Here is a 19,834-nt window from a genome sequence, read left to right as displayed (position 1 = left end):
TCCAGAGCCTTCAGGAATTTTTTTAAAGGAATTTTTAATGTAGGATCATATCATTTAAAAACTGAAGCAAACAAAAACTACTTCTTTCTTTCCTATTTGGATGTCGTATTTCTTTTTATTGGCTAATTGCTCTGGTTAGAACCCCCAACACTACGCTGAAAAAAAGTGGTGAAAGTGAGCATCCTTTCTTAGAAAGCGGGTTCCTGTTCTTAGAGGAAAAGCCTTCATTTCAGTCTTTCACCACTGAGTATAATGCTTGCTGTGGGTTATGCATACATGCCTTTCATTATGTTGAGATCATTTCCTCTATTCCTACTTCATAGAGTCTAATCGTGAAAAGGTGCTGAATTTTATAAAAATGCTTCTTCTGCATCAATTGAGATAATCATATGTTTTTCCCCCTTCATTTCAAATTTGAAAGAAAGAATTCAAATTGTCACTGACTGTAAATGACATATACTATACAGAGAAAATCCTGAAGACAACATGAAGGAACTATTAGCGTTTATCAATAAATGTGGTAAAGTTGCAGGATACAACATTAAGATACAGAAATCTGTTGCATTTCTATACACTAACCATGACAAAATATCAGAAAGAGAAATTAAGAAAACAATCCCATTTACCATTGCATCAGAAAGAATAAAATACCTAGGAATAAATCTAACTAAAGCAGTAAAAGACCTGTACTCTGAAAACTATAAAACACTGATGAGAGAAATTGAAGATGACACAGATTGAAAGATATACTTTGTTCATGGATTGGAATACTACTCAAGGCAATCTACAGATTCAGTGCAATTCCTCTCAAAATACCAACTGCATTTTTCACCCAACTAGAATAAAAAAAGTCTACAATTTGTAAGTAAACACTAAAGACCCCAAATAGCCAGAGCAATCTTGAAATATGAAGAACAGAGCTGGAAGTACCATGCTCTATTACTTCACTATACTAGAAAACCACAGTAATCAAAACACTATGGTACTGGCTAAAAACAGACAAGTAGATCAATGGAACAGAACAGATGAACAGAGAGCCCAGAAATAGACCAATGCACCTATGGCCAACTGATCTATGACAAAGGAGGCAAAAGTATACATGCAGAAAAGACAGTCTTTTCAACAAATAGTGTTGGGAAAACTGGACAGCTACATGTAAAAGAATGAAATTAGAACACTCCCTCGTACTATATACAAAACCAAGCTCCAAGTGGCTTAAAGACCTAAATCTAAGTCTGGAAACCACAAAACTCCTAGAAAAGAATATAGGCAGAACACTCTGACTTAAATTGCATTTTTTTCATCTGTCTCCTAAGAACTAGGAAACAAAAGCAAAAATAAACAAGTGAGACCAAATTAAACTTAGAATCTTTGGCACAATAAGGGGAACCATACACAAAGTGAAAAGACAACATACAGAATGGGAGAAAATATTTGTAAATGATGTAACTGTAAGGGGTTAATACCCAAAATATATGAACAAGTCATACAACTCAATATCAAGAAAACAAAGAACTCAATCAAAAAATGGGCAGAAGACTTGAACAGACATTATTCCAAAAGAAGACATACAGATGGCCAACAGATACATGAAAAGATGCTCACCCTCACTAATTATCAGAGAAATGCAAATCAAAACAACAATGAGCTTTCACCTCACACGTGTCAGAATGGCTATCATCTAAAAGACCACAAATAAGGTTGTTAGAATTTTGATAGGGTTTGCAATGAATCTAGGTAGCTATCGGTAATACTGTTATCTTGACAAAATAGGTTTTCCTACCCATGAAGTTGGGCTATCTTTCCATTTATTTTCGTGCTCTTTAATTTCTTTCTGCAATATTTGGTAGTTTTCAGCACACACTCTTTGCACCTCCTTGGCTAAATTTATTCCTCAGTGTTATATCCTCTGCTCTGTCCACTCTGCTTAATATTAATAGAACATCCAACTAGGTTTTCATTTGTTACTGAATTTGAGGTTTATAATTTGTTTATAACTTTTATTTCTTTGCTAAGATTTTCTACTTTTTTCATTTGTTTCAAGATAATTTTTATTTGTTACTGAAACATATTTTACAATGGCTGCTTGAACATCTTTCTCAGAGAATTCCAACCTCTGATTCACTTCAGGTCTCATGTCAGTTGACTGGTTCTTGGTGTGACAGATGATTTTCTATTTTACCCTGTTCATTATGCCAATTATTTTAGGAAACTCTGGATCCTAACTAAATATTTTATTATATCAGGCAGTCAGCCTATTTCAGTTTAGCATGCAGGTGCTGGCCTACTTTTCAATGACAGTTTAATTATCAGAGACTTTTCAGTATTTATTTGGTCTCCTAGTTCATGTGGTACCACTGGGGCTTCCACTGGTTCTTGCTAGTGCTGCCTAAAGGAAACAGAAGGGGATTTCCTTCTGGGGGCAGAGGAGGCCCATGGCACAAAAAGCCTTCCTGGCCTGGACCTCTTCTGTGGCTGGGTTCCTCTAGCCAGCTCTTCCTGTCTGCCCTGGTGTCTCCCCGTGGGAGAGGATTTTCAGGCCCACAGGAAGGAAGAGGCTTTCCTGATTGAGCACTTGCTGTAGGATCCTACCTGTCTGCATGGGACACAGAGTGCTTCTTGAGTTTTGGAATTCTTGTAGTGGAGTCCCCCTACCATTGTCCCCTGGCTCCCCTAATGTATCTGGGCAGGAAAAGCAAGTCTCAGGCTCATGGTATCAAAGCAGCTTCCTAGATCTGGTCACTTTTTGTATCTGCGTCTCTACTGATGGTTCCACTGTCCCACCCACGGCAGTGTCTTGCCATGAGGGGCGTCTGAGACCTGTGGAGATGACTTTCCAGACTGGGCTACTTACGTCTGAATCCCTCTTGCTTCTATTCCTATGCCTCAGTATACATTGGCAGGAGAAGGTATCTCAGGCCTGGTGGGGAAGGAAAGTATGTTCCTGGCCACTAATTTTTAGCAAGGCACTCTCTCCATTCCTCATGCTGGGGGTACTGGAGTCACCTAATGTCAGAAATGCTTCCATTTGATCTTGGAGTGAAATGAGCCTAACTGGGCTGTGTTCTATTGCTAGGCTGGAGGACAGACAACGCTGGGTCTTGGTTGTCCTCTTTTGGGTGTAGAACAGTAAGGTGTGTGCCCCTGCATTGATCCTCCAGGCCTGGGGTCTTAACCTTTTTGTAGATTTCCTATCACCTTTCAGAGTTTTTCTTTGTCTCTGCATTATGTCCGGAGTGTATAGCTGTGCTTAGCGAGGAAAGACAGGGAGAAATGAGTCCACACCATCTTGCCCAGACCAGAAGTCAACAGTGTCTTTTGATGATAAAAAGTTTCTAAAAGTTCAATAGAAGCCAATCCATTAATTTTTTTTATGGTTATTGCTTTTTGTGACCTGAAAAACTTTTGCTACCCTCAAGATGGTATCTGTTTATGTTTCACACCAAAAGCATTAGTTTTAGCTTTGACATTTAAATCTATAATCCACCATGTATTAATGTTTTGCACGTAGTGTGAGTGAGCTCAAGATCCTTTTTCCCCACGTATATCGAATCATTATAGCACTGTTTATTGAAAACATCTTCCTTTCCTCATCAGATTTCTTCGGTGCCTTTGTCAAAAGTCAAATGATTGTATCAGAGAGTTTACTTCTGGGAATTCAATTCTGTTTCATAGATGTACTTGTTGATCATATGCCAGTAATGCACTGTAATGATTATTTTAGTCTTATAATAAGTTTTATATGTCTTCCAACTTTGTTATTCTTTTACAAAATTGTTTCAGATATTTTAAGTCCTTTGCATGTGCATTTACATTTAGACCCGATAAACAGGAAGTGACAACTACTGTAAATGCCCTAGTAAGACATCTGCTTACCAGAGGCTGAGAGAAGCAGGAGGCCTGAGAGAAGAAATTGAAAATGCCTATTAAATTTCAGCTAAGGATAACACTCTGCTACTCTGGGACACTGTTCTACGAGATAAAGTCTATGTAACAATAACTGATATATGGCCCTGTGTTCCTGTAAAACATGAGGGTATGTGAACCAAGCCTTGGAAGTAGAGTTAGCTGTTATTACCATCACTCCTAGAAACCTACTTGTGGAATTAATACCTTCCATCCTCACAAACTTAAGTTCTGCTACATTAAAGGCTTTGTTTCCTGGGGTAGAACACTTTCAAGAGGGGACACAGTAAAACTTCCACTGAAGACCTTTATAATTATCACCCAGTAATACTGAGCTATTTGCACTGGTACACACACAAATGAACAAGTTACCATATAAGAGGGAGCAATTAATCATGATTAAGTTTGCTGTTATATAATGAAAGCAGAGTGAGGTTATGTCTGAAACTTGAGAGTTTCTGAAAACAGTGAAGACACATGGAAGCAGTTATGACCAGATAACTAAGGGCTCAAGAAGGGGATGGTTCACCTGAACAGGTGAGCAAGCTCGACCCTCTGAAGTGTTGGTCAAGAGTGACTAAAATCTAGAATGTGAATGCATAAATATTTCCTATTAAAATCCTTTTGTTGAAATACCTTCAGTAGTGTTTATACTCCCATATGAATTTTGACTAACAAAAATATGGACAAGGTATGATGAAGACAGGTTATGATGAAAAGACAGAAAAGGTTATGATAAAAAGGCAGAAAAGGAACAGGTGTAGAAGGCGAATGGGAGTTTGAATGGGAGTTCATAGCAGCATTCCTACAGTAGAGAAAAAGTGACCAAAGGCCTAGAAGCAAAAAATAATATGGTGCATCTGGCAGTTAAGTATTGCTGCAGCAGAAAGAATGGTTAAGGAGTGGCAGAGATATCCAAGCACTAGGATACTGATAGCCATGTGCGTTGTGCAGAGCACTCTGGACATGAGCCTGGAGCAATGGGAAGTCACTAAGGTCTTTTTATCAGGACAGTGATCATATGTGAGGTTTACGTGGATCCTTGTGGCACTTGTAGGTGGACAAAAGAGCCTGTAAAGAAAGTCATCTAAGATGTGGGAAAGCTGGTAGATATTAGAAGCTCTATGCTATACATGAAGTCATCAACAGAGATCAAAAGATTTGTTTAAAAATTCATCAAAACAGACCAAGCAGCATGCTGTACATTAGATCCCAAGTACTTACTCATCTTAAATATTCTCACCACACACACAAAGTAGTAATTCTGTGAGGTGAAGAATATGTCAATTAACCTTATCATTTCAAAATATACACGTTTCAAATCATCACATTGTACATGTTAAACGCACACAGTGTTACATGTCATGTGTACCGCAATAAAGCTGGAGAAAAAAATAGACCAAGCACCTAGACACATAATTTGGGGAATTTCTGATGTCAGAAATCTAGTTCAAATATCTGGGACACAAGCATGCTCAATCAGCAATGAGAATGAAACTTGAAACGTCACTGAAGACACTTGGAGCCAATGTATTTTGCTGACCCTAAATCCATATCAGCATATGGATAATTCTGACTTAGTAAATGGAAGTTGGCACAGATGAAAAAAGTCTTGGAAGGATGGGACACACAGAAAAAATATGTACTATCCTACTAGCGGTTTTATTAATTTTCCCTTCTACTGACGAGTATGTGTGTTCTAAATATAAAATTTGGCTCCATGTGTAGCTGGAGCCCATTTATTTCCATCACCGCCAGGACATACCATCTATAAGATCTGCTAAAGAGACACCACACACTGTTGCTTTCTCTCCTTCTCATGGGCTATATGCCTATGAATATTCTATTCTTAATCACTGTGGCTGAGACTTTTCCCTAGAGATTTATGAAAGGATCTAAATTCTGTGTTTCATTCAAAGATAAAGGATCTTTCCATGCTTGCTTGTCTGTTAGTGAAGATGCATCTGCTTTGAGGCTTACCTGTCTTACCACCCTTTGTAGAACTTAGAAGCATTGCACGAGTAGTTAAAGTGTGTCCCATTAATCTAAGGTCTTGTGAGTGGAAGATACAGTTCTGCCCTTATCAGCATGATGCAGTAGGTAAGAACATAGAAATTAAAGTTACTCAGATATGGACTTGCCCTACTGTATATTAGTAGTTTGAACTTGGGAAAATTAGTTTCTTCACTTATAAAAGAGGGTTAATATGAAATTCATTAAAACCCTGGAAACTGGAAGTGCAATTACTAGAAAGCTATTTATTTAGAAAACTCGGAATACAACTTTCTCACCTGAAGCGGCAGAGGATCATCGCTGTTTTTGAAGTCACAGTCAAAAACAATGGCAGCCAGCACTTTGTAAGATCCATAGTCATACTTAACATACTCCTCAAACTCAGATTCCGAAGAAAAGCCTTGAACTGCAGAGAGACAAAATTGTTCACTTAAGTAAAAACATCTGATAATTCCTTCTGAGAGAGGAGATATTACTTTATATGGACAAAAGCCTATCGAAATAGTGTAAACTTAAGGCCACAGTTTCTCAAATATTGGTATCACAATTACTTACTAGATATTTGGGGTTCAAAACATTTTAGGTATTTTATAAAATTTTACTACAATTTTAAATAGTAATCATTAAAAAACACATATAGAGATAAATCACTAGTGATCAGGGAAATGCAAATTGAAATCACAATGAGACACCATTTCACATCCACTGAGATGACTATAATCAAAAAGACAGACAAGAAGAAGTGCTGGTGAAGATGCAGGAAAGTTGGAACCCTCATACACTGCTGACCAGAATGTAAAATGGTATAACAATTTTAGATAACAGCGTGGTAGTCCCAGAAAAAGTTAAAAAATAGAGTTACCACATGACCTATTCACTCTACTCTTAGGTATATACCCAAGAGAAATAAAAACATATGTCTACATAAAACCTACAGATGAATGTTCTTAGTAGTATCAGTTATCATAGCCAAAAGGTTGAAACAAGCCAAATGTTCACCAACTGATGAAGGATATGCCAACTGAATGCAGTGTATCCATACACTGGGATTTTATTTGACAATGAAAAAGAACAAAGTACTGGTAAATGCAACATCGTGGATGAACCCTGAAAACATTATACTAAGTAAAAGAAGCCGGTCACAAAAGACCACATAATGCATTTATATAAAACTGATATAAAATATCTCTGTAAACTATTTATATAAAATACTTACATGTAAACCATTTATATAAAAAGGTTTATAATAGGCAAATCTGTAGAAACAAAAAATAGCTTAGTGTTTTTCTAATCCTGGTAGGGATGGGTAATTGTGAGGTCATAACTAAAGATTACAGGATTTATATTTGGTGATCAAAATGCTTCAAAATTGACTGTGGTACAAACAATAAATGCTGAAGAGGATGTGGAGAAAAGGGAACCTTCCTACAGTCTTTGTGAGAATGTAATTTAGTGCAGCCATTTTGGAAAACAGTATGGAGATTCCTTAAAAAACTAAAAATAGACTTACCATATGATCCAACAATCCTACTCCTGGCCGTATATCCAGAGGAGACTAATTAAAAAAGATATATGCACCCTAATGTTCATATCAGCACTCTTTACAGTAGCCAAGACATGGAAGCAATCTAAATGCCCATTGACAGATGACGGGATAAAGAAGTTGTCGTGTGTGTGTGTATTTACACAATGGAATACTACTCAGCCATCAACAAAGAATGAAATAATGCCCACTTGCAGCAACATGGACCTGGAGATTGTCATACTAAGTGAAGTAAGGTAGAAATAGAAAGAAAAACACCAAATACCATATGCTATCACTTCTATGTGGAATCTTTAAGAAAATCACACAAATGAACTTATTTACAAAACCAAAACAGACTTTCACAGAAACTAACTTACGGTTACCAGGAGGGAAAGTTGGTAAGAGAGATAAATTGGGAATCTGAGATTTGCAGATACTAACTACTATATGTAAAATAGATAAACAACAAGGTCCTATCCTATAGCACAGGGAATTATATTAAATATACTGTAATAGCCTATAATGAAAAAGAATATGAAAAGGAATATATACATATATAATATATAACTGAATCACTCTGCTGTACACTAGAACCTGACACAATATTGTAAATTGACTACACTTCAACTTAAAAAACTGATTGTACTAATGGTTGCAAAACTCTGTAAATAAACTGAAAGCCACTGAATTGTACAATTTAAATGGGTGAATGAATGGAATGTGCCTTATATCTCAAAAAAGTTATTTTAAAAGAAATTAAGATTAATCAGGTGATCACTTTAAATTATACTTGAAAAGAAAACTCATTTGTTGACTCAATGGCTGTATATATATATAACAGAGGAAGCAGTCATTCAAGATTGATTGGTAGAAATTGCCTAATCTGAACAATAGAGGAAAACAAACCGGAAAAAAGTTGAAGACAGCATCAATGACCTGTGGGACAATACAAAACGTTGAGCATTTTTGCCATCGTAGTCCTAGAAGAGGAGAAAGAAGGCTGCGTTGAAAAACAATTTTAAGAAATAACTGTTGAAAAAGTCTCCAAATTTTGCTAAACTTACAGATTCAAAAGGCTCAGTGAACCCCAAACAGAATGTGAACCCCAAATAGAATAAGCCAAAATAAGTACATAGACATATCACAATCAAACTCTTGACAAATAAAGACAAAAAAAAAAATCCTGAAACCAGACAGAGAGAAATGACACTACCTACGGGTAAACAAGGATTCAAATGACTGCAGGTTCTTTTCAGAAACCAAGGAGATCAGAAGAAAGTGGCAAATATTTTTTAAATTTTTAAAGAAAAGACTCTCAACCCAGAATTCTGTACCAAAAAAACAACCTTCAGGAATGAAGTTAAAATAAAGACATTCTCACATGAAGGAAAACAAAAAGAATTCATTGCTGGTAGATCTGCTCTAAAAAATTGTAAGTTTTTCAGAAAGAAGGAAAATAAAAAGAAATTGAACTTAGAAGAAAACTTAGAACACTGAAAATGAAGGAAGAGCAGCAGCTATGGGAAACATCTGGGTAAATAAGTTTCTCAAGATCTTCAAAATATTTGTGTGAATTATATCATTTTCTAGTGAAGTTTTCAACTTACGTAGACATGAAAGCTAAAACAAAGTGGGAAATATAACAGGATCTGTAACCTGGTAAACATGTAACATTATGATAAAGTAGTAAAATGATAGTTCTAAGTAGCCTATGAAAAAAATTAAGTATGTATATTTTAACTACAAGAGCAACCACTAGTAATATATATCAGAAGTCCACTTTATCCATTTTTTTCTTTCATGGATGATGCTTTTGCTATCACGTCAAAGAATTCTTCAACTAGCCCTAAGTTACAAAGATTTTCTGCTATGTTCTCTCCTAAAAGTTTTCCCATTTTACTTTTAGATCTGTGATCCATTTTGATATTATTTTTGCATTAGGTAGAATATTTCATTGTTTTAGCCGTTGATGTCCAATTAGTCAGCAATATTTGCTGAAAAAATCAATCCTTCCACTGAACTGCTTTGTACCATATTTTGGCAAATTTCTGTAGGTCTATCTTTGGGTTTCTTTATTCTGTTTCTTTGCTCTGTGTGTTTATCCTTCCACCAATACCACACTGTCTTTATAACTTCAGTTATATTCTAAGTCTTAAAATTGGGGAGTGTGATTCCTCCAGCTTTCTTCTTTTTTCTACATCTCTTTAGCTCCATCAAAAACAATCATAAATAATAAGTTTTATAGAAAATCTTAATTTCTAACCTCTTATATCAATGTTTAGATTCCTCTTCACATTCTCAGTGATCTCTTTTACCACATCAATTTTAGAAGGCACGTAAATCAATTTCCATTCTCTAGGATTTTGGAGGAAAGGAGGCAGAGTTCTGATGGGTTGAGAAGTAAAATTGTAAGGTCCATTAACAGGTAACTTAATAATTGCACGGAATAGCAAAAGCATCACTGGAAACACCAATGCTGTAAGGACTTCGAAAATTAAACTGAAGAACTGCCTCCTCTGGAAGAGAAACAAAGAGATAGTGTCAATTCACGTCAGAGTACACATTCAATGCAAACGGGTAGTTCTATTATAAAAAGTTCTGCCAATTTCACTCTGAAACAGCCAGTGTTTCCTGGACTATCTCACATCATCCCTCCCACTCCCCTTTCAACTTTCTTATAGGTCATACCATACTATTGACTAACTCAGCTTAACAGATTTAGAAGAGCCACCTACAGCTCTGGAATTGATTTTTCAAAAGCTTGTGCATGGGAGCACGTGCCCATCCACACCCACATACAAAATCTGAATTGCAACAAATGGGCATTTATGAACACTTTCCACAAATACATTTACATACCTTTAAGGTAAAATTTTTCCAGAGGAGCACTGCAAATTGCTTGAGTGTCAACAAATCCATTCTTCTACAAGAATGTATGCTCAACTTCAGGGATGGAGAAAAAGATTTTTAATGTCAAGTTACCTAATAATGTGAACATTAAGCAAATAACAGTATTACTTCTTTATCCTAATTTTCTCCTTAATCAGTCTCAAAGATTGATAACAATAATGATTACAAATTATAAAGAAAATTAAATTGTTTCTATTTTTCTAATAATTTCCTTAATATTTAATAAAGTTCTAGGATTGTTGTTCAAGCACACATAAAGCATTTATATTGCACATATTCTAGGCATCAAAGCAACAGCCCAATAAATTTAAAACGATGAGTATCATACAGAACACAGCCTATGATCCCAGTTGCATTAGGGTGAAAATACATAAAAAGATGAGTTAAAGATTCCTGAAGATTTATGAATTTAAAAATACTTCTAAGCAGTTCATCTGTCAAAGGAGAAACTAGAGGGAATTTAAAATACATAAAATCAACTGATAATAAAAATACTGTATCTCAATACTATCGCTAATGTTATACTTAGATGGGAATGTATACTTTTACGTTCTTATGTGAAAAAGCAAGAGAGATTTAAAATGTCTTAGGATACAATTTGATGAGTCAGAAAAAACCCCAACAGAACACACACAACCAAAGTAGGAGAAAAGAAGTAAAGCTAAATGCATACATGTGTGAAACAGAAAATAGAAATTAACAGAGAAAAACAATAAAATCATACATATTTTTTAAAGAGTAGTAAAGTAGGCAAATCTCTGGTGAAATTCATCAAGATAAAAAGGAATGTATAAATATGTAATATTCAGAATGTAAAGGCAGGCATAACTACAAACCCAGCAGATATGAAAATAACCTGTCTACCTTCAGGGAGAGGGGAATAAGTTATTCAGAGCAACATTCCTGCTAAGTACAAGGAGAACTAGGAAATTTGCAGAGGCAGGCCTAGCATGTGGGGAATCTTTTCCCCTCGGCACTGTCAATTCCTGAAGAGGCAACTGAGAGACTGGGAAGCTAAGTAGAGCTGTTTTCATAGCCTCATGTAAATACAAAGACCTGGGTTGAGGGTAGGCTAGGAAAATTTCCTTCCTTTGGGCTGCTAAGAGTTAAGGTAAACAAGAAGCTGGTTGCACATTGAAGATGCTGAAACAGAGCTCCAAAGCAGCTCAGTCTCTGAGATGTAACCAAGGTGCCAGATAAAAGTAAGCAAGCAAACAAACAAACTCTCTGTAGGAATTATGAAACAGATTAGATCAAAATTTTCCTTAAAAATAAGTCCAAATATAATTGCTATCATATAATATAAAACAACATTAGACAGAGAAAAGTAAGGTTACATGAATGAGAAGCTAAGAAACAAACAATAGGAACACTTTAAAGGGTTCCATACGTTAAAATGATCAGCCAAAAGACTTTCAAATAACTGTAACTGCTATGTTCAAAGAGAAAAAAAGACAGGATTGAGAATTTGAGAAGAGAACTTGAACTATGCCAACGGCATGACAAATATGAAAAACAGCCAAATAATTCTAAAACAGAAAACTATGAAAGGAATTTAACCTCACAAATGAATTTAACCTCAGTGGATGGCATAACTGCAGATTTGACACAGTTGAAGAGAAATTAGTGTCTGGAAATTTTTTCAGAAGAAAATACTCAAACATAGACAAAAAGATAGAAAAATAAAGAATATAGTGACAGAAATAGTCACAGAATTTAATGAATACATAAATGGAGTACCAATACGAGTAAAAAAAGAACAGAGCAAATAACAGAGAAATAAAGGAGCAGAGATTAAAATAAAGGTATTCAAAGTGCTGTAAGGAAATAACTACAAACCAATTTTATACCAAGCAAAGGAGATCTTTCAAGAATTAAGTGAAAAGACAAAATCAAGGAAATAAAATTTTGTCATTAGAAAACTAAATTTAAAAAAGCTTAATTAAGGATCTTGTTTGTAGAAGGAAAGTATGCATCTGGAAGATAAAATATACCAAAAGAAATACAGGGAAACAAAAAAGGAATACATCTAAATAATTTTTAAGTTCATAAAACAGTGATGATGGCCGAAGGGACTGAATTATATGTAGAAATACAATACATGAGAACATAGCATAATATATAAATGGAGTCAGTGTTCTGCAATTTCTGTAAGCACTGCAAAAGTTCCAATTAATATTAATCAGAGATAAACCAAAGTGCATGTTGTATTAATGTGAAATACTAAAATAACAGCAAAAGAGTACAAAATACTAAACTCAGAGAAAAAAGGAAATAAGATAATTCAATCAAGCAAAATGAGAGTTAGTCAAGAGAGAAAAAGAAATGTAGAACTGGTTCCACAAATAGGAAATACATCAAAAGATGGTGACTTTAAAACCAAATATTTAAAGGGGGAGGGTATAGCTCAAAGTGGTAGAGTGTGTGTTTAGCATGCATGAGGTCGTGGGTTCAATCCACAGTACTCCCTCAAAAAAACTAAAGTAAATAAATGAGTAAACTTAATTACCTCCCTTCCTATCTCAAATAAAAAACTAAAAAAAAAAGACAAAACAAAATATTGAATATCAGGAATTACACTAACTGATAAAGTGGTCTAAATGCTCCAATATGAAAACAATATTGCCAGAGAGCATTTTAAAAAGAAACCAATAAAGTAAACACTTAAAATATCAACTTATACCTATCCTGCTCAAACTATTTCAAAAAGAATTGAAGAGGAGTGAACACTCCCATTCTATGAAGCCACCATCACACTGATTCCAAAACTGAAGACAAATACAAGAAAAGAAAATTACAGGCCAATGTCTTCGATAAATATAGATGCAAAAATCCTGAACAAAATATTAACAAACTGAATCCAACAATACATAAAAGGGATCACACATCATGATCAAGTTAGATTCATTCTGGGGTCACAGGGATGATTCAATATATGCAAATCAATCAAGGTGACAGACCACAGCAACAAAAGGAAAGATGAAACCACAATTATCTGAATAGACACAGAAAAACCATTTAACAAAACTCAACATCCATTCTTGATAAAAAGTCTCACCAAAGCATGTATAGCGGGAACATATTTCAGCATAATAAAAGCCATTTATAACAAATCCACAAGCAACATAATACTCAAAGGTGAAAAGCTGAAAGCCTTCCCGCTAAATGCAGGAACAAGACAACTCTCACCATTTCTACGCAACATAGTACTGAAGTCCTAGTCACAGTTCTCAAACAAGAAAATAAAATAAACATATCCAAATTGGAAGGGAAGAGGTAAAACTGTCACTATTTGCAGATGACATGATATTCTACATAGACAACCCTAAAGTCTCTACACAAAAACTATTAGAATAAATAAATTCAGCAAGGTAGCAGGATACAAGACTAATGTACAGGAATCTGTTGTTTTTCTTTACACTAATAATGATATATCAGAAAGAGAAAACTAAGTGCAGCCACTGTGGAAAACAGTATGGAGATTCCTCAAAAGACTAGGAATAGACTTACCATATGACCCAGGAATCCCACTCCTGGGCATATATCCAGAAGCAACCCTACTTCAAAAAGACACCTGCACCCCAATGTTCATAGCAGCACTATTTACAATAGCCAAGACATGGAAACACTCTAAATGTCCATCAACAGATGACTGGATAAAGAAGAGGTGGTATATTTATACAATGGAATACTATTCAGCCATAAAAAGAACAATGCCATTTGCAGCAACATGGATGGACCTGGAGATTGTCATTCTAAGTGAAGTAAGCCAGAAAGAGAAAGAAAAATACCATATGAGATTGCTCATATGTGGAATCTAAAAAAAAAAAAAGAACAAATACAAAACAGAAACAGACTCATAGACGTAGAATACAGACTTGTAGTTGCTCAGGGGGTGGGGGGTGGGAAGGGGCAGACTGGGATTTCAAAATTTGTAGATATTGGCAGGCATATGCAGAATAGATAAACAAGATTATACTGTGTAGCACAGGGAAATATATACAAGATCTTGTGGTAGCTCACAGAGAAAAAAAAGTGACAATGAATATATGTATGTTCATGTATAACTGAAAAATTGTACTCTACACCTGAATTTGACACAACATTGTAAAATGACTGTAACTCAATAAAAAAAAGTTAAAAAAAAGAAAAGTTAAAAAATAAAACCTCAATCCTGCTAAAGTCACATCAAATAAACAGTATTTAAATAAACTGATCAACTATTAAAATAAGGTGCTCATAAACTCCTTGCATGGACTATATTAATGAAACTATAACTGAAATTCTGTATGTATAATTTATTTACTCTATATGCATTTATATACACATGAAATTTTATATGTATTATTATATTTCCTACATGCTGAAGGTGTAACCTGCATCTTAAGAACAAGATTGTCCCCAAGGCGGCTCTCATGGTACCAAGTTTCTGATGGGCTCCCATGAACTCAGACTCCCAGTTCATCCTAGTACTGGTCAGTTCCTGTGACCCTGGGTGGCTCCTGTAGCTCCAGGCTCCATATTAGTTCTTGTAAACTCAGGCTCCCAGCCCACCCTAGTGTCAGGCTAAACTCATGGACCTAGACTCCAGGCTGGCTCCATAAACCTTGGCCCCATTACAAGAGAAAATGGATACCTCCCCAAATGTAAACTAGGGTTTGGTATAAATTCTTGTTCAGCTTTATGTCTGCAATATTTAGTACATGGCTTTGAGAATCATTCTGAATTTAGGCAAGCATTTCTGAAGATCTAAATTACTTTTAAGACTAATTTTGACCAAGAAGGGCATGGCAGGTGTTTTCTGCATATGGGGCAATGGTGAAAATGAAACAAAACACACAAACCAAGCAACTAATAACAGTAACATCACCACCAAAAAACAGTTCAAAGCGGGGGAGGGCATAGCTCAGTGGCAGATTGCGTGCCTAGCATGCATGAGGTCCTGGGTTTAATTCCCAGTACCTCCATTAAATAAACAAGGAAAAAAAAGCCTCACTACCTACCCCCCATTGAAAAAAAACAAGTTTAGGCCATTGCCAGAGAAATTCTTCAAATTTTAGAATTCTAATTTTAATTCTAAAATTTTAGAATTTTAGATAAATTAATTAAATTAATTTAGATTAATTAAAATTTTAGAATTTTAAATTAAATTTAGAATTCTAAAATTAAATGATTTTCCATTAATTTCTAACTGGAGGGGTGGTGGAATGCTAACATCATTTCAAATTTTCTGAATATTATTTTAGTTGGTTTCCTTCAAAATAACAGTATAGATTTTGTAGAAAATTTGACCTCACTGTAGTTGGTATTAAGCATTTAGTATATATCTGCAAAATAAACAATATAGAAGCTAATCCTTATTCAAAAGGCTCAGATCAAAGTTAAAAACAGCAAATACCGCTTAAGTCAAGTTCCAGAAGGCAAAAATCTGGCAAAAATAGCTTCTGAGGACTCTGGTGACTGGAAAAACATAGTTTTAAATTTCAATTTACTTTCCTTTATCTTGTGACCCAATCCACTTCCAATCTTTATTTTCTCCAGAGAAAGGATCATACCACAAAGAGTAAGAAGACAGTGTTCCCTTTTTTAGAGAAAATAAGAGATTTGGGATAATCCACGACGAGGAAAAGTAAACTTTATTTTGCCTGTTGTCCCGCCTCATAGTCCCCTAGAAAGTTCTGTGAGGTCTAAAGGTAGAGGCGTCATGACCCTTCCCTCCTGAGTAAACCCCCAAGCAGCGGCAGTATGTGGTGGGAGAGCGGGCGACACGGAGGGACGAGGCCGAGTGACTGACAGACTGGGGTAAGTCATAGGGGATTCTGTGAGGGTTGTCGTCTGGTTTAATTGTTTTGGGGGGAGAAAGGGTTGTAGACGGTTTGTGTGTGACTTTTGCGGGGAGGGGGCAGGGGTAGGACACGCACTTTCTGGCTCTGAGCGCAGGCAGTGGGGTCGGCCTCCGGGAACTCCGCGGAGCACCTGGCTGAGCAGGGGAAGCTGGGGAGAAGGAACAAGGGCGCGGAGGGCCAGACACTCACCGCTCAGGCCTCTTAACCGCCACCGCCACCGCCTCCGCCTTTGCCTCCGCGGCGGAGAAACGTGCGGCGACTCCGGCGCAGGGCCTCCTCCCAACGCCCTCCTCGCAACCGGCCCCGCCCCTCCCCCCGCCCCCGCAGGTTTGCGGCCGCGCGCGGCCACCGCCCCTTCTCCGCGCAACCTGCCCGCGCCTAGTCCCCGGCTCGTCGCACTCCCAGCCCTCAGCCCCAGAGCGCCGTTCCAGTCCTCCCACCTTCCCAGAACCGGCCAGCCCTCTCCTCCTTCCCCTCCGCGCACAGGTCCCTCGGCCCCTGACACCTCAGAGCCTGCCCTCCTTCCCCACTACATCCTTTGTGCACCGCCCAGACCCTGAAGGCCCCACCTCGGCGCCCCTTCACTTGCTCCCCAGGTTCTCTGCCTCTGGACCCTACTGGACGACCCCACAATCCTCCACGTCTCGTGGGCTCCCTCTCCCTCCTGTGTCAACGTCACCCTCAGCGGGCCCAGTGACTGGTGGCAGAAAGTTTAAGGAGAGCCAGTGGCTGCCCCGTCCCCTCACGCCCAGGATTGGTGGTGTTTAAATAGAAAATTTACCGCGTCTTGCAAACCCCCACCGGCGGGCTACCCAAAAGGTCCCCGTCGTGAAGCATAATACACGCAGAACACGCGGCCCTTGCCCCCGCATGCGCAGCCTTTCCGCCCCCGCAACCCGCCACCCCTCCGCCTCTGCCCTTGACCTCTTGGCGCGGGAAAACCGCTGCCGCTCGTCTGAGCCCTCAGCCAGTCTTTCAGTTGACCCCACCTCCAGACCTTTCTCATGCTCCCCAGTTTCCTCGATGCTTGCTCCTCTTGGCTGATCCCACCCTAATACCCAGCTCCAGTGTAACTTAACGAGTCACAGATTCTGCATTCTGACTATCGAAGGATAAATCCTCTGTCGGCTGTGCCAGATACGTATCATTTACTGCCTCTCAGCGCCAGAGCTAGGCTCTTGAACTGACAGGTTAACGTTTGTCAGGAGAGGGCGCTGGAGGAGCTCTGCAGGACAACGGGCTTTCATTCTTGGTTAAGGATGTTCTCTTAGATTCCTCTTGATCTTACCAGCAGCAGATGTGGAGAACACTTCATGGCACCCCTCCTCAATTAAGTGTGGATTCCCAGTGATTCACGGAGGTGACCCACCAGCCTGCCAACAACCCCAGAGAAGAGTTTCTTGCTTGCCAGACCCAGCCAAGGTTCCCTGTTGGCCAGCCTAGGCAGCCTGTACCCACCGCACCGCCCACCCCATAATTCCTGCTTGCTCAGCAGGTGTCGAACAGCCCTAGCCTAGGACACTGAACTTCCTCACCACCAAGTGAGCCACAACTAAACCTGCAAGAGGATCTGAAGCCCAGTCTTGGGCGGATCCATCTTCCAAATTTGTTTCTTTCTTAGGTAATTCCTTCAGCCACAGGGTATTTTCTAGAGTTTTCTTTACTTCCGCATAATCCCCTGTTACAGGTAAAGTACTTGCTGTAAGATTAACAAATGGGTTGGGGGATAAGAGACTACCAGTGTAAATGAATTTTTTAAAGGGTCATTAATGAAGCCAACTGGGGGACTAGATGCAAGCAAGAGCTTAATAGCATGAGTTGTTCCTCCCTTTTAAAAGATGGTCAACCTGGGAAACAAAGTTTGCAATTACTGAAATCACTTGCCAATAATCTATGGTGGGTACAGTCATGGAACCTAGAGAAAGTTACATTGCAGCTAAAAACAACAGAATAGAGAACAGCTTCCAGATACCATTTTTTAATTACAGTATCCAAGTGAGGATATAAAACCTTAGAACAAACCATCCCGAAATAGAGCAGCTTCATGGACTCTTTACATGGTGCAGTTCCACAAGGATCATCCTACCTATCTGCTCATCTGCCCATGGATCTGGAGGTGATGAGATTTCTCATGCTGCTCTGGGGGGAACCCCATCTGCCCAAACAAAAATGAGAAAAAGAGCTATCTCACTCTCCACTTCATTTCTCCTTTATTCCTTCTTAATCAGAGGTGGGGCAGGAATAGGAAAGAAAACACACTATTTAAAATAATGTTTTTGCTTTTTATTCTTTGATTTTAAATGCTCTTGTGCAAAGATTCTCTTACAAATGTGGAATCTCAGTTTGAGTTTTGGAAATAATAACCCTATTTACCCCTTAAACTTTCATATTGATTTTAATTGGATTCTTTTGTGTATGTATATATATGTATATGTATATGTATATGTTTTTATTGAAGCATAGTGTACAAAGTGTCAATTTCTGGTGTACAGATTAATGCTTCAGTCATACATGACTGTTTTGTTTTCATATTCTTCTTCACCATAAGTTACTCTAAGATATTGAATACAGTTCCCTGTGCTATACAGTATGAACTTGCTGTTTATCGGATTTTGTAAGAATCCTCTTGTATTCGAAGCGAGAGATACTCTACCAGAGTTCAGTAGGTGTTATGTGATATTCAGTGGGTTTGTAGATGTAATTCTTGTATTTGTGGGAGAGAGCGAGCTGTGAGTCTCTTTACTCTGCCATCTTGGCATCTCCTTTTAACTGGATTCTTACTGGTAAAAAATTGGTATGTGTGTTTATGTATGTGTGTGTCTGTCTCTGTGTGTGTATTTATGGGAAAGATGATTTGCTCCAGGCTATGTGCCCCTCTTATCCATAATTCAGTTTTGTTTTATGTTTTGTTAGTAAAAACATAAAACTCCTGCTCTTTAAGCTATCCTATCTGACAGCTGCATCGTTTCTGGATGTTTCTGTTCAAACAGAATACGCGGGAGTGCGTCCTTGTCCCTACCCTGATAAACATTGCTCTTTCATATTTCTAGGAGAGAAAACAAAATTTTTCACCAAATTCCTTTAGATTTGCACATACTGGATACACAGGCTGCTGATGTAAATCTACAAAGAAGGGACATATGTTTTCCTTTGTGGGACTGTTTATTACATAAACATATGTACACTGAGATACACACATAGGAACGCCACTCCATGTATCCAGGTGTAGCAGAGGAGTCTAAGGAAGACATAACGGTTGGAACTGAATCTCATGGCACCTTTTGTTAATAATCATCTTCTGTGTTCTGTAGGTTAGCAAAGCTCAGGAAGACTTGCTCCAGCGTTATCTGACTGATGGAATAGTCTTCTAAATTGAATTGCTCTTTGGCTTCCTCCAAAATACCAAACACCTTTAGCAACAACAACAAAAAGTGCAGTTATCATTGCAGTCCTCCCTTCCAGCCTCCAAGCCAGATGTCCCTTTTCCACTTCCTCCCACTGCTGCCAAGTTAATGGTGGAGGACAAAAGGCACAGAAGAGGGGGATGAGAAAATGGACAAATAGATAATTGAGAAACTGAGAGAAGGCAGCTCTCTGTCCTCATTCTCTTGAAGGACAAGGACTCACAATGGGA

The 19,834-nt window shown here is 37.9% G+C and overlaps 2 protein-coding genes across 10 annotated transcripts in view; both read right to left on the bottom strand.

Annotated features, from left to right (window-relative positions):
• LOC102531605 (phospholipid-transporting ATPase ABCA3-like) overlaps nt 1-17,241 on the bottom strand; it is a 107,779-nt gene extending 90,538 nt beyond the window's left edge. Inside the window, exons 1-4 of the mRNA XM_072942768.1 lie at nt 17,198-17,241; nt 10,304-10,387; nt 9,708-9,960; nt 6,198-6,325 (exon numbers count right to left, since the gene is read on the bottom strand). Of these exons, the coding sequence (XP_072798869.1) occupies nt 6,198-6,325; nt 9,708-9,960; nt 10,304-10,387; nt 17,198-17,206 (474 nt within the window). The 5' untranslated portion in view covers nt 17,207-17,241. The remainder of the gene's footprint in view (nt 1-6,197; nt 6,326-9,707; nt 9,961-10,303; nt 10,388-17,197) is intronic.
• Nucleotides 17,242-19,343: 2,102 nt separating this feature from the next.
• LOC102543159 (phospholipid-transporting ATPase ABCA3-like) overlaps nt 19,344-19,834 on the bottom strand; it is an 84,109-nt gene continuing 83,618 nt past the window's right edge. For all 9 annotated transcript variants that reach the window (XM_072942759.1, XM_072942756.1, XM_072942765.1 and 6 more), the window contains one exon: nt 19,344-19,610. In XM_072942759.1, the coding sequence (XP_072798860.1) occupies nt 19,485-19,610 (126 nt within the window). In that variant the 3' untranslated portion in view covers nt 19,344-19,484. The remainder of the gene's footprint in view (nt 19,611-19,834) is intronic.

The sequence above is a fragment of the Vicugna pacos genome, chromosome 18, assembly GCF_048564905.1.
Source record: "Vicugna pacos chromosome 18, VicPac4, whole genome shotgun sequence".
NCBI lineage: Eukaryota > Metazoa > Chordata > Mammalia > Artiodactyla > Camelidae > Vicugna > Vicugna pacos.
Note: the sequence above shows the minus strand (reverse complement) of the source record. Positions and strands in the feature narration are given on the sequence as shown.